Raw genomic sequence first — 18562 nt, forward strand, 5'->3', positions numbered from 1 at the left:
CTCTCTCTCTCTCTCTCTCTCTCTCTCTCTCTCTCTCAATGAGTGGGGTGACATTTATTGGGGTGTATACAGTCAATAATTACCTGAATGCCTGGTAAAGCCCCAATCCTTTTGCCAGATCTATAACATATCTTACAGCCACAGGCCATGGCAAAAAAAAGTGTAGAGCAAAAAAATGTATTTTGTGTATGTGAACCACCTAATTAAGGATCCTGTCTTCTACCATGCTGATCCATACCCATGAGAAGAATTTTTGTAGTGAAATTTTGCAGCACCTCAGCCAAGGTGAAGGAGAAGCCAAAACATTACCTTATTTCCTTAATACCTGCTCTGAAGTGCCATTATAGGATGGCTGCACTCATCGTTATCATCATCAAAATTCACAGATTTTGTAGTACCATACAACCAAAAGTACAAATAAACAGTACTAACATGTAATAAAAATATATGAATACAGTTAGAGTAATATCAATACAAGAATAATACATTACAGGGACATACAATGGAGACCAATGGACAATAGACATAGGGTAGAAAGGCTTGTAAGAGCATAAATATTAAAGGAATGGGATGTGAGAGACAGTAGATGTATGCCAGCATAAGTAGAAAAGGAGGGTGAATGAAGAAGAGGGTGAGAAGGAAAATAATGGAGTTTAGTCGTGGGAAGGATATGTAAGCAAGAAGTGATAGGTTTTAATGGACTCTTTAATGAATTTAAGGTTCAGTGATAGCCTGGTAGGGCAAGATAAGGAGTTCCAGAGGTGAGGTGCTGCATGGGAGAAATCTTGGAGCTGGGAATAAGTAGATAAGAGAGGTGAAGGACTGAACGGAGTGGTCAAGTAAGGGTATATCTCATGACATGGCCAGAGATGTAAGGTGGGGAATCATTGTAGAGGGCTTTGTAAGTGAGGCTGATCAGCTTGAATTGCATTCTGGAGGTAATGGGGAGCTAGTGAAGGGATTTGTAAAAGGGTGCAGCAGATTTGAGGCAGTGGGAAAGGGATATTATTCTGGACGCAATGTTCATGAAGGATTGAAGAGGAAACATGTAATGGGAAGGCCAATGAGGACAAAGTTACAGTAGCAAGGAACTTAATGAGCGAGTGGACCAGGATTTTGGTCATTTCCTGAGTGTGGTAGGTGTGAATTTTGGCAATATTGCCCAGGAGTAAACAGGACTGAGAGAGGTATTTGATTTAAGGAGACAAGCTAAGGGCAATTCCCTGATGATGTGTGGGGAACAGAGGAGAGAGTAATGTTGTCTACTGTGAGGGAAATGACAGTGTGTTAACATAACAAGGGGGAGAGATAATAAACTGAGATTTAGACATTTTGAGATTGAGGTTATGTTGTGTTATCCAGATGGAGATAGCAGAGAGATCAGGAAAGGAAGGGTAGTTTTGAGTGTTGTCAGCATAAGGGTGATAGTGGAGACTGAAGGAGCGTATGAGTTCACCAAGAGAGGTAGTGTTGAGAGAGAATAATACAGGGCTGAGAACAGAGTTTTGAGGGACTCTGATCAAGAGGAAGAGGAGAGAAGCAAGAGTGATAAATGAAGACAGAGAAGGAGCAAACAGAAAGGTAGGACCCAGTTAGTGTCCCATATGCCGAGGGAGTGAGGAGGATCAAGGAGGAGAGAGTGACAGTGTCAAAGATGGAGGAACGTTCAAGGAATATGAGGAGGTTAAACTTGGACTTAGCTAGTAGTAGGGCATTGGTTACTTCAGTGATTACAGTGTCTGTGGAGTGAAGTGGGCAGAAGCCAGGCTGCAGGGGTTCAAGAAGGCAATGACAGGAGAGGATTTGGCTTAGTCAGTGGAAAACAAGCAGTTCAAGAATTTTTCAAGTGAATGGAAGAAAAGAGAGAGTGAGTCAAGAGAACATTGGTTGAGGATCCGGGAGATGAATATGGAGGGGAAGACACTGGTGGAGAGGGAGAGGTTGAAGAAGTGGGCAATGTGATGGCAGGTGTAAGGAGAAAGAGAGCAAAGGAACTTGGATTTGAGGGGGCAAAATGAGGGAGAGGTGGATGAGAGGAGAGAGATAATCTCAGATTTGATTGAAGGAGGGATTGGACAGAGGATGGCAGAGTAATAGGCCAAGGGATTGGTTAGGGGGAAGGGTATTTGATGACAGAAGATGTCATGATGGGCTGCGCCTATTTTTTCTTTAAAAGATGAATTTATTAGTAGTGAGTGAGGAGTGGGGATGGCACTGTTGCAATCCCTGAGAAAAGTCATTGGTAGGTCAGTGGAGAGGAAGTGGAAAATCCAAGAAGCAAGGTTGCTGATGAATTGAGAGAGGAAACCAGAGGGCATGATAGATAAGTGCTATGCAGAGATAAAGTGGAAAGAACAGCATAATACAATAGACTTCAAAAGAGGAGAATGATAGTGAGGGTACAGGGGAATGACACTACAGGAAGGGAAACAGCAGGATGTCTACTCCATTACCATGATGGTCACGTGAATCAGGAGTGTGAAAGAAGGAGAGACCACCAAAAGAGAGTCAGTGTGTTTTCTAATAACGTGTCAGAAATACTATATAATATATATGTTTCTGTCTTTGTTTTCCACGGGTTTCTGACCCAAGAGAGGAAGATCTGAACAAACATGGTTAACATGGTTTGAGACAAAGTTCATACCAACTGCACATTTATGGTTCAGATATTGGGACATTGGACCAGCTAAGATTCATTTATATAGAAAACATCTGGATGTCCAGATAACATCAGTGGTGACTTAGTAATCTCATCATTTGTTTGAACTGCCATTACATTGGGTTGCTAACATAGAGGTATTGGATTGATCAAGGACTTTGTAGATGTTCTGAGAGACCATTTTCTACAGCGTGTTCTAAGGACTCTGTATAACAGTCTAACAATGACATGAATCAACTTGAAACTGCTATAATATAGCTATATTTCTGATACAAGGAGGTTTAGCCCTATTGACATAGAGTTATAATAATTGTAGCAGCATAGCTCAGAAAATAATCCCTTTCTCCATTGTCATTTTGTTCATTGGTTCCTGGGTATTTAACGATGCATTACTTATTTTTATTTCCAGGAAGAGAAGACGTTGTATTCATTTACACACTGAATGTCACTATAGAAAGTGTGTTTATGGACACTGAATGATTCACATTGCCAACAAATTTGTTATTTACTTTATTAATTGACATTTATTAATTGGTATTAATTACATTATGAGGGAACATCATGAGTTAAGCATTGGGTGTTTGTGTAAGTTTTCAATTAGAACTAGAGTTTAGATTGTTCTACATTGCCACAACCCTTGACACTAGTATGTAAACTAGTAGCGCTGTTACTGTCTATGTTATATATAAGTGCAATGTACTAAAGTAGACCTGGAGGGAGACAGAAGGGAGAGAGTGTCAGGCAGATTGGCATACATTAGGTGAAGGAAAAAGGCAGAGGTATTGACAGGAGGGGTTGTGGAGCTGAGAGAATAGGCAGGGATAAGACCCGCCACACCCCACCAATTCTGTGAAAATAAAAGGTGTAGTGACAAAAGATGTGAGAAAAATTTAAATTAATAATGACCATGAGTTATGGCTTCAGCCTTTTAGTTTGAATTATAATTGCTCCTGCCCAGCCAAAAGGCCAGGGCAAAAGAAGCAATGTGCAACTCAAAAGTCGGGGTTCATGCAAAGTGTCCTAATCTGTCAAATGGTGCCACAACTCATTTTCAGATAACCCCGGGTCACTACTCTGGAAGCATTGAAGGCCTATAACTTTCAAGCTGCAGGCCTTTAGGAGAGTAGGAGAGTAGAAGTAGGGTAGCAAGGGCAGGGGTGAGGTTGAGAAAGGGAAAGGGTACGCTGTTTAGTAATTAAATATAGAATAATCATTACGATTCGATTGAGGTGAGAAACAAAAAAGCAATCCACTGTAAATTACAGCAATACCCTTCTTAAAGCAGAATGTATTTATAAATACTACTATAAAATAATATTGCCTCTGACAACCAAAATATGAGGAATTTAATTCTTATTTATACAATAAACCAGAATGCATTTATAGCAAATGTAAAGTTCTTCAGCCGAAAGAAATTACCCCTTAGGAAACGAAACAAGAGTTTTTAAACTGCCCCCAAGGATTGTTATTTGCTATCAAATTTCATCTTTCCATTTGAACAATATTGCTTCCTGTAGTAAAATTTGAAATGCAAACTTTAGGAATTATTATGATAAGCCTTAGATAAGACAATAGACAAAATCATAAATAATGTACATTACAGTATAGTGATACCATTTTTTTTCTTTTTATCTGATTGTCATTCAGCATACATTAACATATATACAGTAAATACACAAAACCATTGATGTCTCATCAAGTACAATAGATAAGTCAGTTCCATTGACAAAATGACAAAAAAAATCATTACATTGACAAATACAAATTTTAAATCAATGGAAAATGTGTGTTTTTAACCACAATTACAAAATTACAGACATAAATTTGTGCAACCCTAAACACCACTAAATAAAGAGCACACCACTACAGGTTGCAAAATATCAGCCAGTATGTTAATATATATGATATATATATATATGTGTGTGTGTGTGTGTGTGTGTGTGTGTGTGTGTGTGTGTGTATTCACGGTATTTTGATGGTAACCACTATTTTGGATTAACTTGCTATAATTGTCCTTTTGTAATTTATAGGTTTAATCCTTTCTGTGTATCCATGTGAATTTAACCAAGATATTTTGTAACCTGTAGAGGTTGTGCTCTTTATTTAGTAGTGTTTATTTATAGTCTTTATTTAGTAGTATTCCAGTCATTTTTATTTTAGGAAATTTAGGGCAGACTAATCATTTAACTATTATATTCATTTTATCATTTTATTATGTTTTTAAAAAGGAAATGTTGACAGGGCAAAAATGAATTCTTAAGAAAACCTAGTTCAGTGCCATACAAGTACTCTGATATTTTTTAAACAAAGGAACAGCTCTTTATCAAATGGAAATAATATGTAAAGTGAAGTAAACATTGAAGTATAGTCCACTACAAATAAGACATATCTTTAAGACAAAATTTGCAATATTAAAATGCTTTAAATAAATAAAGTTTTGGAGGATTGTTGTGACATTCTGTTTTAGATAAGACATTACCTTACCTACTGGTACCTTCCTAAATTAAGCTAGCAAAATAAATAATTTTCGCTTCACTTCATGTGCCTCTAGGCTGTCTATAAAATTATGTGTAGCAATTGTTACTGCATTCATATCTACAATGCATTGCTGGAAATACAAACTGAGCATGAGAAGCTTGAAGTGAGCTGAACAGTCTTGTTGCTTTTAGTCTTTATATACAGTCAGTTTACAGTTCCTTCTTGAGGATTCTTGAAAATCACTCTGGTTGATTCTCCATTCTTATCACTGCTTATAACAGATTTATATAGTCATCATCATAACTAGTCATTTGTGGGCCCCACAGTAACATTTTGCCTCTATGTTCCACCCTACAGTAAACACATATATACATAGATTCTGCAGGGGAGGTAACCCCATCCCCCCAAGATGAGGGCCCCTTAGCAGCTGTAACTCCTACTACTATGGTAGTGGCGCCTTTCTATATAGTTTATTTTCTAGAATGCGTAATTGACACATTTTTCTCAGCAGTCTTAGGAAGTGGTGGTGGAGCCATCTCCTATATGATTTTGTGACCCTCTGCCAAGAAAAAAAATTAGTGCCTTTATGCCCCAATTTTTTCAGTGGTCATGATGAGGCCATGTCTGAACATTTCTGAATGTCATATAAGATTTCAGTTTACATTGACGTTGGTGTGACTGACGTCCATTGTGATGATATTCTGGAATGGGTTGTGATGTCATATTGATTTTCTACAATCTCTGCAGATGCTCCATGGTCATATAATGGAGATCCTGTGGACGGTGATGGTACTCCATGTGAAAGAGATGTGTAATGAGTCGTAGAGCCTCTCAAGTACTGAGGTCCTAATCCATTAGGGATTCCCCCAGACTGAGACACTGGTGTGATGCTGTTATTGCTCACAGACCACAAGTTAGGATATTGACTGCAATGTAAAATTATTACCATTAGCATTTTATTGGCATGATAAGCATATTCAAATAATTACAATCAACTAAAATTATATAACATTATTGTTTGAATACAATATATTGTATATGAGGTAATAAATCCTCTGCTGCTAGGATTAAATTATAAGGATATTAGAAAACAACTCAGACTTCCATAATCACTTAAAAGTGCAAGGCTGCACGCCAGTATATAGTCATGGGACTTTGATAGTCTTTCATTAATTTTACTGGAGACTGTAGCATGTTCACACAATTCCTGGGTCAGCTAAGAGAAATGAGGGCATGGCACATACTTGCCAGTGGGGTTTGTGCAATCTATATCAAAGTTTTCCATTGTAAGAGTAGAAATTCATATTCATAATTGTGATTCATAATTGTGGTGTTCTGACATCGAAATACACCAATTATACAGATATAATTTAAAATGAGTTGAAAGTAAAAGTGGTATCAGATATATAAAGGGGTATCACAGTGCACAATATTGTGTTACAGAACTGTAAAGATGGGAGCAAGTGATAAAATAACAATGTAACAGTCATTATTATAGCACAGGCAAGATATAGGTTGCTAAAGACAGAAGCGCCCCACAGAGATTAAATTCTTATACTGGTGTTACAGGCTTTCAGCAGGGAAAGAGGTCTTGGCTGGGAGGTGATAGATGTAGATAGATTTTACCTGGAATTGCTTGAGGCTCCAGTGCCGTGAGTAACCGGCAGAATTCCTGAATGAGCTTGCATTTGAAGACTAGACCAGTTGTCATGAGACTGAAGCATCGACAGACAGGCAGTTGAATTATCTGCTATAGTTGCTACACAAAAGGAAAACAAAATTAAATGAACAACAATATGACAAAAAAAAGAGAGCAAGCTTATTCTACTATACATATGTTTAATGTAAGTGACTGTAATATTGGTATTATAATAGAGATAGTATATGGGAGAATTATGGGCCTGATTCATGTCCGAACACACATTTAAAGAAAGCTCAAGATACATTTCGATTCAAATTTGGGTGGAAGTACGTTCTGCCTAAAAAGTATTTTCCCTACATAGACACATAACAGACTGCACATAAGAACGCATGAAAAAAAATGAATCATAAAATAAAATAACAACTATTAACAGTATAAGCATTTATAGACATATTTATTTTCAAATATAATATTTGTTTACATTGTTTTTGCATTATCTACAGGAAATAAAGATGATTTCAATGTGTACTGCACATGCAATGCACTTTTATAGAATATTTTAGCTGCATACACCTGTGATAGGTAGTAGCACACATACGTGTAATTTTTAAGTCAAAGACTATGCCGTGTCAGTCTTCATGATCAGTCGGCATTTACACCTGCCCTGTAGTGGGTGCAAAAGATACAGGTGAAAACAAGCATGCTTATTACAAACACAGGACTAGAATCAGCCACATCTGCAGTGGAACGCACTTACTGTACATGGCCTACCTTAGTCCTTCCCTTCCCTCCCCCATTACGCCTGTCAAGTCAACATGACTTGCATGCAATTACGTTCATTGACATAATATCCGTTCCTGAGCATGTAGAGCTATTTCACGCAAGATACTCTACGGAAATGGTTGAACATCCAAACATGAATCAGGCCCTATATGTGTTCCATTGCTCTTGCTCAGAAAAATATGAATATTCATTCCTGAGAGATGTTGAGTTCAAAAGTTACTGTCTTGTGATTCCATGCATTCTATCATTGTAAGTTGGATACATCATTAGACCTCAGCCAAATAATTAGCTTGGCCATTTCTACCTGTGTAAATAAACACTGCTTTTATACATGCCTTAATGTTTTAGCAAACGCTTATTAAGATATGGTAAAAATAGACTTTCTTATTTATTTTTCATGTCCTTCACTTTAATCAAAAGCTAAAACCCATTAATGTATAGTATGGAAATAAATTGTACCATTGTAGATAGCTTTGGAACTCACTTGGAGAATTGTTTCTGTGAGAGTATGGGTTGGGATAGGGGGCTGCACGGTGATTCCGCAGAGATGAATATCGATCACAGCCATGAGGAGAAGAAAGGGCTATGGGATTTCCAAACTGAGAGTGAGGATTAGCAGGTGAGCAGAGGGGTGCAGTCCCAGGAATCAACCAGCTACCCACTGAAGTAAAAGCAAAAAGGTGCTAATTAATTTAAGCAAAAATAAAATCTTACTGTGTATAGAACATTTTTTTTCATTATTTAGTCATAATATACTCACATAGCTTTATTGCCATAGACATTTTGTGAAATAATGATTTGATTTATCAATTTTAATTTCCTGAACACATATAATAAACCAGAAAAGTCTATCTTTTTTATATGTTACTCCTCTAAATTATATGTACCATAAATGGTTATAAAGAACATCCTCTCAGTATGTATTACATACAGCAAAATGATAATAAACCATCCCTATATACTTGTTATACACACTAAGGAAGCTAAGTACTAAAAATGCAGCTTACATTGGGAATAACCTTGCTGACCATCTATTCCTTCCTCTAGAAGATCTTTGTGATCACTTCTGGAAATAGAAAAACAATGAAGATTTTGTTAATGACTGAAAACATTTTATGCAATTAAAATTGATATTATATTAACTATTTACTGGTGTTTAAACTTGACTTACCAATATGCAGTATATTTAAAAGAAAGCAGTAAAAAGAGCAAAGTAGGTGAGACACAGGAATACATGGAGAACAGCAAAGTAAAGCAATGGTGGGGGTGGAGAATGAGAAGACTAACTCTCCATCATTCCCCTCAGTAGCTGGCATTATGTGCCATTTACCACTAAAAGCAGACTGCATTATGAGCACAACTAAAATAAGTATTCACAAATTCTGCACACACAAAAGTCGATCCAGGAAAGGAATGTTTACTTTAGGTATATGTGCTTAAGTGAAATGTCAGCCTCCTGGTACAACATGGACAACATCTGTTTTCCATAGTGCATTCCTGAGCATTCTGTTCCTGGGTCACATTTAGTATTGTCAGAGTGGCCTTTTTCAGAGCATTTAGCTGAAATAGAACAAAGTGAATGTGCAAGCAGATGGCGAGCTGCTCTGCCACTGAAACAATCACGTGAGGATGTCTAGGAAAGAGTAATGTAACCTATGAAGAGGATAAGAGAGTCAGATATCAATGAGAGCAAGTAATGTAATGTTTTATTGCTACCCTGAGCAGCAAAGACAAAGCTATGTAAAAATCATGTTTTATAGTATTAGAATATACAATACAGCAAAATGACCTATTCATATAACAATATGTGTTATGCAAGGAGGTTTTCCTAAATAAAACAAGGGTTCTATCTTAATATGCAGCATTAAGCACAGAATTCATCTCCCTTCATCTTAGGTACTTAATTTAATATATTTTTTGACAATTCCAGATGACTACCACTTCCACTAGATGGCACTGTTCTTTTGGTAACTTTCACTTAGAAATAAGGACTACAGTTCTTTGTGCTGAATCTATTATGTCAATATGAACATTTCTATAAAAGAAGTTTAAATTAATCCTTGCTATACAAGACTATTTTCATAATTTACATAGTAAAATTATTTCAATAATGTAAAAACTAAGCCTTACCTTTCTTTAGCATCAAGAAATGCCTTTGCAAATGGATTATGCTTAATCTTCAGTGCCGTAATCTAAAAAAATAAAGAAATTGTAAGAAATACATATCAGGCAATTGGTATAAATATGTTCTGAAAGCACATTAGGGTGCAATAACCACTAGCCAGAGAAAATGTAAAGAGAATTTCTTAAAAAATAAACATATGTTAAAGAAATATTTTACCCCAATTTACTAACACTTTAGACATGCAGCAATATTTTTGTACCAAATATTTATTTTCATTTACTACATTTTATAGCAAGGAATACAATAAAAGGAAAAATAAAATTAGGTAAAATATAAAATGATAGATAAACTACAAAACATTTTACACTATAGGCTAGTGGAAGGTGGCTTGTACAGTAAGTAGCACATCAGAAACCAATTATTAGATTTAGTGAGGTGCCGTGTGGGTGTCTGAGCTATACACCAAGATGTGTAATCTTTCTGGCTAAGAATACTATTTCCTAACAGCAAATATTTAAGTGTGACTGGGCAGCAGGCATAATGGTATGGAACACATTGTCTGAGGGTATGTACCTCTTCATTCTGATAGGCAGTCACAGCTATGAACTGTGTCTCAGGAAAGGAGTGACTTGTGATCATCCTTTGGGGTCCCCCGACTCTCACTATATGAATCCTGGGCTCATACTTGTGCAGTGAATTTAACATGATCTGAAAAACAAAAATATATTTTCTAATATTATCCATACATACAAAAGTGTATAAAGTAACAAGGACACAGTGTGTTGTATTTGTTAAATTAGCTGTTAATACCTGGCCTCCACCATTCATTTTATTGGTGAGCTTGACCTTGCTGAATGAAACAGGGTCTTTCATCCAATGGGCTCCGAAATTCGGGGAGTCTGGGTGAATATAAACACAGCTCGGAGCTTGGGGCTCAGGTTTACCCCCTGGCACCCACTCTCCATTCACGTACTTCCAACGATGGTTGTCAGCTGCCACAAAATCCAACAAAAAAGTGTACATGGCATTAGGGTCCAGGCCAGACACATTCACTTTCAACACAGGAAACATTCGCCTAAAATATGGAAGGAAAATATGGATTCAGTGATACACAGGACTATGCCACAGAAAACATACTGTGCTAATATTTAATAGTGCTATAATATACAGTTTAACAAAACTAACATACGCTTACAACACTGCCTGTACTCACACTATTTTGTACAGTAAGCTTACTTTCTCCGTGGGTGGGTGGGAGATACCTATCTATGTCTTTTTATCCAAAAACAAATGAAGTAATTTAAAAGGTGACGTTAGAAAGGAAATGAACTATCCTCCCCCCCCCCGTTTATTTCCTTTGAGCTCAGCTTCATCTTTTGTCTTTAATTTGGGGTCAAACAACTCATCTGCTGTGAAGTAACTTTAATTGCTTTGCTACTGAAGCAATATGATTCTTGGAGACACTGACCTTATTATACACCTTTACAGAGTGCTTAGTCATACATGTGGGCATTTTCCCAGTCTATTAAGAACAGCATTGCTCTCATTTACCTATAAACTATACTTGTGGATTTTGTTTTCTGTGTATTATGTTTTATGTTCCCTTCCTTTATGGCATTTGTGCATCTGTCATAAACTAAGTATAAATGCAGTAAAGGTTACATTTTGTTAGAGTAATATGGACTTTTGGGAGCCCTGAAAAAAATAAGTTATTATGAACTGAAAATCTTGAAAAAAATACATCTGAAAATTATTAATAAAGAAGTACATACATGCAGGTCTCACATGTATAAGACACAACTGTATGTAATATTTACAACCCACAGAAAAAAACTCAACATTTCTATGGAATAATCGTTTCTCACTCTGATATTTACATGTGTCCTGCTCTTAAATCATTTGGTTACTCTGAACTGTTTTATCTTAAGCATTTTGCATAGACTAGTACAAGTACAGAATAAAAAATATATGATACCGCTTTTGCAGTGATTGCAAGATAAGTTAACTAGACAAAGGGGAAGAAAAGTGTACCACAAAGTAATACTTAAAGTAAATTATTAAAAAAAATATGCATTCATTTTACCATTTATTTCTTACTAATACTCAGATTCTGCACCCAGAAACATTATTTTGCATACATTGACACAAATATATCTAACCATCATAATATATAATTTAATAAATATTCCCCTACAAACTTCAGCTTTAATTTACATGTTTTTATGTTTTGCTTTTACATTATAACTTTTTATTTATATGTGTTATTGAATTACATTTTTATTGGTATGATTTTATAATGTTTGGGACACGTACAGTTCAATTGCTTCAATAATCAATAGCGATTAAAGAAACAAATTCTATTATGGAAACTATATTTACCATATTGTTTATTTTAAGCAAGATGCAGTGAAATTTGTCTACTGAAACCAAGAAAAATAACCATACAATATATAATATTTTAATGTAATACAAAGCACAGATGTTGTTATGGATACATTAAGTATAACAGTATATGTTTAAATGGCAAAGCCAGCCCTAAACCAACTCTTTTGTCTCCCGATCATATAGAAAAGTTGATAATATAATAATACAGTTTAAATAAACCAGTGAGCAGAACACTATACAATAACTTTAAACAGAACTTCAAGTAATTCAGTTTGTTTTATGGATTCCTCTTATTCGCATAACTAAAAAACTACAATGCTTCATATAGTTTAAAATATATATATATATATATATACATATATAAGAAAAAAAAAAGAAAAAAATATATATATATATATATATATATATATATATATATATAAATATTGGACATTTACGAGCTAACATCTGCAACATCATTGGTAAATGTAAACCAAATTATATGTCTTCATGAAATAATCTCTTACATTATGTCATTAAGTAACTCAAAGCATTTTATGGTTATAGTTTAATATTACCTGCCATTCTTGGTGACAATCATCTCATTGGTGAGTTCCTTGAATCTCATCCAAAGTTCTTGTTCCTCCAAAGTAACTTTGAGTTCTCTTTCAGTTGGGTCCCCTTTCTCACTGCCAGCTTGAAGCTCATTTTCCACTGCACTGAGAAGATGGTCTACACGGTACTGTAAGTTTTTTCCACAACTCTCTGTTACACTTAAACTCATTCCTCAAATGTTAGTTCCTCCACCACAAGTAAAATACTGTCAGTAGATCCAAAAGAGAGATACCTTATCAGGAAACTGTCAAATGTATGTGATCAGTAGATAATGTCTTTGGAGATAGTAAATCCACTTGACCTTAGCAGCACAGGTTTCACTAAGCAAGATAACATTGCTTAACTTTACATTAAATAGGCATGGCTGTGGTGTGGTGACATCACTAGCAGAATAAAGAGAGTTGTGATTGGTTAGGTTTTCCTTTGATGTTTGTCAATAAGGCTTCTGATTGGTGTAGCCTACACACTGTGATAATCTTCTGAAGTTAATTGCAAGTCAGAGGTACCTTATGTAAATCTCCAAATGTTTGCACCTTTATCAAAGACCACTACTGCAGTGAGGAAATGGTGTATCAGGCCCAATAACATGTCTTCAATTAAGCAAAGATAACACCTAGTCAAATTTTAATTTTAAATCCCCTTTCCTGAAAGTGATGGATTTTAAAGAATATGTAAACAATGCTTCAATTTAAACAAATTCCATTAACAGACAGTGTAGTTATTTCTAGGATTAATGTCTATACAACTTTATGTGTATATAATACATGTTACAATACATTTGTGTGCATGTACAGTAAACAAAAAAAATCAATGTATATAGTCACAGAGTACAATTGCATTATAAATAATGTATAAATAATGTATTGCATGAAAAGTCATTATATAGATATTTTAGTTTTAGTCTCCAAAGTTATGTATTGGTAAACTACTGAAAGAGAAAGTCTTTATATTTGTATACTAAATCTATCATTGTAATAAACTAGTCACTTTCCCTCATAATGTGTGAAAAGAAAATAGGTTTGTTGGTAGTGTCTGTGTTGTATGTTGTGGGGGTGGTTTATTACTTTCAGTGAGAATCTGTGGATAGCAGAAGAAAGGTGACAATGGACAGGAAACAGTTCAATAGAGTCTCTTTAAACATTCACAGTCTCTTTACACACAAGCTGAAGATAAAAAGCAGTGTAGTGTAAAACCTATGATTTTGTTTTCTATGTGAAGCTATCTCTATCCTTTATGTTAAAATATGTTTACTATGTTCTATATATGGATGTATATTAGTATTATTGGCTAGGATTACTTATTCATCATTATCAATCTACATTAGAAATTGCATTTTTTTTCAGGGCATTGAAAGCAGTAGCTACAGCCTCTGATCTGCAAAATACCCCATGGCAATGTGCCTGCTTTCAATGTATATTGTATATTGTTAGAACTGTATTACAATAGCGTGTTTAATATAAGTGATTGGGCTAATTTTAACTGCCACTTTAATCTAGCTAACAATACAGGGTTTTACTTTCTGGCCTGGTGCCCATTATACTTAAACCCAGGTCCTTACTTTAAACAGTGCTTTGCACTGCAGGTAAGTGAAGTCATTTAGCAATTATTGAATCAGGGATCTTAAATAATAAATGTTTAATGAAACACAGGACATAGACTGAGAGTGATCATCAGTAAACATTGTTTTATTGTTTACACTACTTGCACTACTGTATGAGACTTATCTTTGTCAAATATGGGGTAAGTGCGTATAATGCGTGCTGGCCATTTCAGGACACATCTGTACTTAATGTAAAGAGAGGAAATAAATTGAAGTTTTCCTAACTTAAACATCAATGGTTTCATGGTCCCACAAAAATGTAAAAATTCAAGTAAATGATTTAGTGGGCAGAGAACTCCTGCAAATGTTTGGAATAAGTATCTCAAATTCTTGTTTGCCACTCATTAATGTTGATAAGGTTTGTTTATCTGAGCATGGGGCATTTCACTTGCCAGTTGATCAGATGTGAAAAATCTTTGGCTTGCACAAAGATAATGGTTACCAATACCTTAATCTTTTCATTAGGTAATGATCATAGTTATTTAGGTGGATAAATGTCAATCAAGTCCAAAGCTTATCCAAAGTCCATAGTCAGCTGACCTAGAGAATATATGAGGGGTTAAATTCCATTGTGACACTTTCCTTCCATCAGACTACTCCCTGGATCAAAACATTGTCATATGTGTTTATAAGCGATAGTAATCTATATTTTCTGTTTCGCAAGAATGATTCCTGTAGGAGAGGAACTTGTCGCATGTATTTATAATCATTTCTCCAATTAAATATCTCTTCTCTAGCATAAATAAAACTAACTTGGGCAAGCTTTCCTCCTAACAGTTCTTCCTGAATCTTAATTTTAACCACTCATTCTGCTCTCCTTGAAAGATATTGTAACATGGTACTACATATCCAACATGAGGTCCACCCTTAAGTCTATGCCCCCTTTTTTTAAAAAGAATAATATTGTACTGGATTAGTGGTGCTATATAAGTAGCTGCTGCTGCAGATGATGGTGTAGATGTCAGAGATTGGGTTTAATTTATATTGCCAAGCCTGTAATCTACGGTTATACCTAGATTCTTCTTTATCATATGTCCAATTTACGGGGGAAATTCATATTTTTTTTGACAAAGCCAATACCCTTAATAGCAATTTCTGCATTTATAAAAACTGCAGATAATGTTAGTTAAACTAGAGTATGAACCACATAACTACCCTCCAAATAGATATTTTACCAGGTTTTCTATCCTGGTATATTAATAATTTCTGATCTACAGTTTTGGTTTATGAGGCACATTGTCAACCCAATGTCTAAATTTCTACGTACTCATAAAATGCTAATATATTTGTTTAATAAAATCAGTCTTTCAGAAATCCATACTGGCTGTAGCTAATGATATTATTGTTTATGGCAAAAATTGAATGTGTTCTCTTAACAGCCCCTTATCCAGTTTAAATGTTCAACTCACTGATCTATAAGTACCAGTCAAACCTCAATCTGTTTTGAATATTAGAACCATATATGCCTTTCATCAAATACATTGGAGAGAGAATTCAGCAACAACTTAACTAATAAATAAGAGCTACATTCTCTAAGGATTTAACAGATGTATTATTCCTATTTTGTTTTGTTTTCTGGCCCATGTCTTATGTTAGCCACAGTAGTACTAGATTTTTTTAACCATATTTAAAGATATTTTGGGGGTGGGGGTTGCTTTTGTTCTGATTTAAAAATCTTAAATTTATTTATTTATCAAGCATTTATTTGCCTCAAATCATGAGGAAACTGCCGCTTCCGCATGATTAAGGCAAACGTTAGTCAGGGCTATACAACAATAATCTACAGCAGAAGATATTAAAGCTATCTCCTGCTTTAACCAAATAATGCTCAGTATCACAGTCCTCATAATTTTCTTAGGGGAATGCGAACTGGCGTCAGTTTACCAAGCTTCGAAAACCTTAGCTGAGCACTCTATGGGCACTGTAACACAAATGCAATGGGTAAAGGGATCTTTTCAGATCCCTGTACAGAGAATTCACTCACATCACTCCCTGCCCCATTGGAGCTTACAGTCTAAATTCCCTAACATACACACACAGACAGAGAGAGACTAGGGTCAATTTGATAGCAGCCAATTAACCTACTAGTATGTTTTTGGAGTGTGGGAGGAAACCAGAACACCCAAAGGAAACCCACACAAACATGGGGAGATCATACAAACGCCACACAGATAACGCCATGGTCGGGAATCAAACTCATGACCCCAGTGCTGTGAGGCAGAAGTGCTAACCATTAAGCCACATTATTGGCGCATGCACAGTTAGATCAGCCAGGGGACACAAAAAGAAAGCTTACGCTTTCTGAATGGAATTGGCTTTGCCTGGACAGCCTGTTATCGGAGGAGCTATCTCGGCATGATCATAAATTAATCCAAAAATGCTTCTATTATTGTAACGATCATGTTATTTTAAGAGCCAAAAATGCTGTCCTACCTACATAGGCACCAGGGACTTTTACAAAGGTGGAAATATTTGGAAGTGCAAAACAAAACATATTACTTCGCTTTTCTCTCTCATGTTTCTATTCTTGTTTGTTGCGTGAACATTTTTTGCACAATATGGACAATTAACTCATATTTGGAGGCATTTACTACTTAGTGGGTGTCCATGTAGATTTAACCAGCTGAACAAAAATTATATTTTGTGGTGCAAATATTTGAGTCTCACCTATTACTTATATTACTCAGTGGGAGGACTTTTGTTCAATCTAGGGGCATATAGGCTATCACATTAATATGTGCATGTAAATTAAATTAAATTAAATTTTAACTAACACATGAGTTGAAATGTTAGAGTTCTACTAGCAGTTTATTAGTAGAAAAGCAAAAAAGTTGAAATTAATTAAGGGGGATTCAAATGTAAAGTTATGCAGTACTTTAAGATGAGGCTTTATTTTTGTAGGCAAGCACTACTCAGTCACGGCCCAAAGATGTAGAGCACCTTACGTACTAAAAAATACCATGAAATATGTTCTGTTCAGTATTAAAAAAATTCCTAAAATGTGCTCTCTCATTTTTTTTTTTGTTCCCATTTGTTAACAACTTAATTCTTTTTTTCCACTTATAGCACAGGCTATACTTGTGTTGTGTACCTCTGTTCCATACATAAATATTGGTTTGAATTGCTTTATATTTACTTAAAATTGTTTTAATATACAAATATCAATGTCTTTACCCATCAATTGTGATGACATATTTTTAAGTTGTGTATTGCTAGCATTTACTTTAAAATCACGTATTAAGGGATGGCATAGCTAAGAGCTCCATCTCCAATTTAATCAAAAAAATAGCCCTTAAAATATATTGTAGGTGGTGTTATACGCTAGAGAGGCTAAAAAATGTTTCCCACGTCTGACCCTAAATGCTGGAGGAACTGCGGTCACAGGAGTACTCTTCTCCAAAGTACCCCTGGTGAGCGTGTCCTTGAATTTCCCTTTTTTGAGATAAAATAAAACGCCTTCTGGGTACTATTCTTGAAGCCTCTATACATAAAGATCCCTGGACCGTACTTTTGTGTTACCCTCCCCAAGATTTAAAAATCTAAGAAATTGATGTCTCATATTCTAGCAGCTGCCAAAAGCCTTATAGTCAAAAACTGGAGAAACTTACTCAGTGTCAGCCTTTAAAAATTTTGTCTAGTACATAACTTTATGGGAAAAAAAATACTTTCTCCATGATAGAGAACATGTATATGGACAAGTGTGGATGCCATGGAACATTATTGAATCTCAAATTAAAGGACATTCCTCCCCTTACTAATATAGCTTAATTTCTTATCTCTGCTGCAGCGTTCCTTAGCAATTTCCTATTTTACATTGCCCACAAACCCCCAAACTTTTAAAACTCCTGAGAATTCAAAATAGAGCTTCTTATACAATATATTCCTAACCATGCTGATATTACCTGTAATATCCCACCTTAAAAAAGAGCTGCTATGGCCATTCTCTTGAGAAAATAGCTGCTTTTTCAGGATTTTTGGCTCATCTCAGCTTTGTAAATATTCCCCTATATTTTGAAGGCATTTGAAGGGATTTAAATGCTGTGGGAGAGTCTGATCAGTCATGTTAGGGAATTCCATACGTAGGTAGTGGCACAAAAGAAATCATGTACGAGGGAATTAGAGGTGGTTACCAGAGACGAGGTGAGTAAAAGTTTCTACACCTTGACAGAACTTGCAATATTTGCCATTGCAGTCGCAGTGTTCATTGTTAGGATTACTAACAGGAAATCTAGTGTTTGTAGGAAATGATCTATCCTTACAATCAGAACTTTATCAAAACTATATTCAGTTCTGATA

At 35.5% G+C, this 18562-nt stretch overlaps 1 protein-coding gene across 1 annotated transcript; it reads right to left on the reverse strand.

Annotated features, from left to right (window-relative positions):
* Nucleotides 1-5795: 5795 nt before the first annotated feature.
* Nucleotides 5796-12835, reverse strand: LOC142142908 (T-box transcription factor T-like). Its single transcript, XM_075200688.1, has 8 exons — nt 12630-12835; nt 10498-10762; nt 10261-10395; nt 9693-9754; nt 8570-8628; nt 8047-8223; nt 6764-6896; nt 5796-6063 (listed from the first exon to the last, which is right to left on the reverse strand). The coding sequence occupies exons 1-8, from the start codon at nt 12833-12835 to the stop codon at nt 5796-5798; spliced, it is 1305 nt and encodes a 434-aa protein (XP_075056789.1).
* Nucleotides 12836-18562: the final 5727 nt, after the last annotated feature.

This window comes from Mixophyes fleayi, chromosome 3, assembly GCF_038048845.1.
Source record: "Mixophyes fleayi isolate aMixFle1 chromosome 3, aMixFle1.hap1, whole genome shotgun sequence".
Classification (NCBI taxonomy): Eukaryota; Metazoa; Chordata; class Amphibia; order Anura; family Limnodynastidae; genus Mixophyes; species Mixophyes fleayi.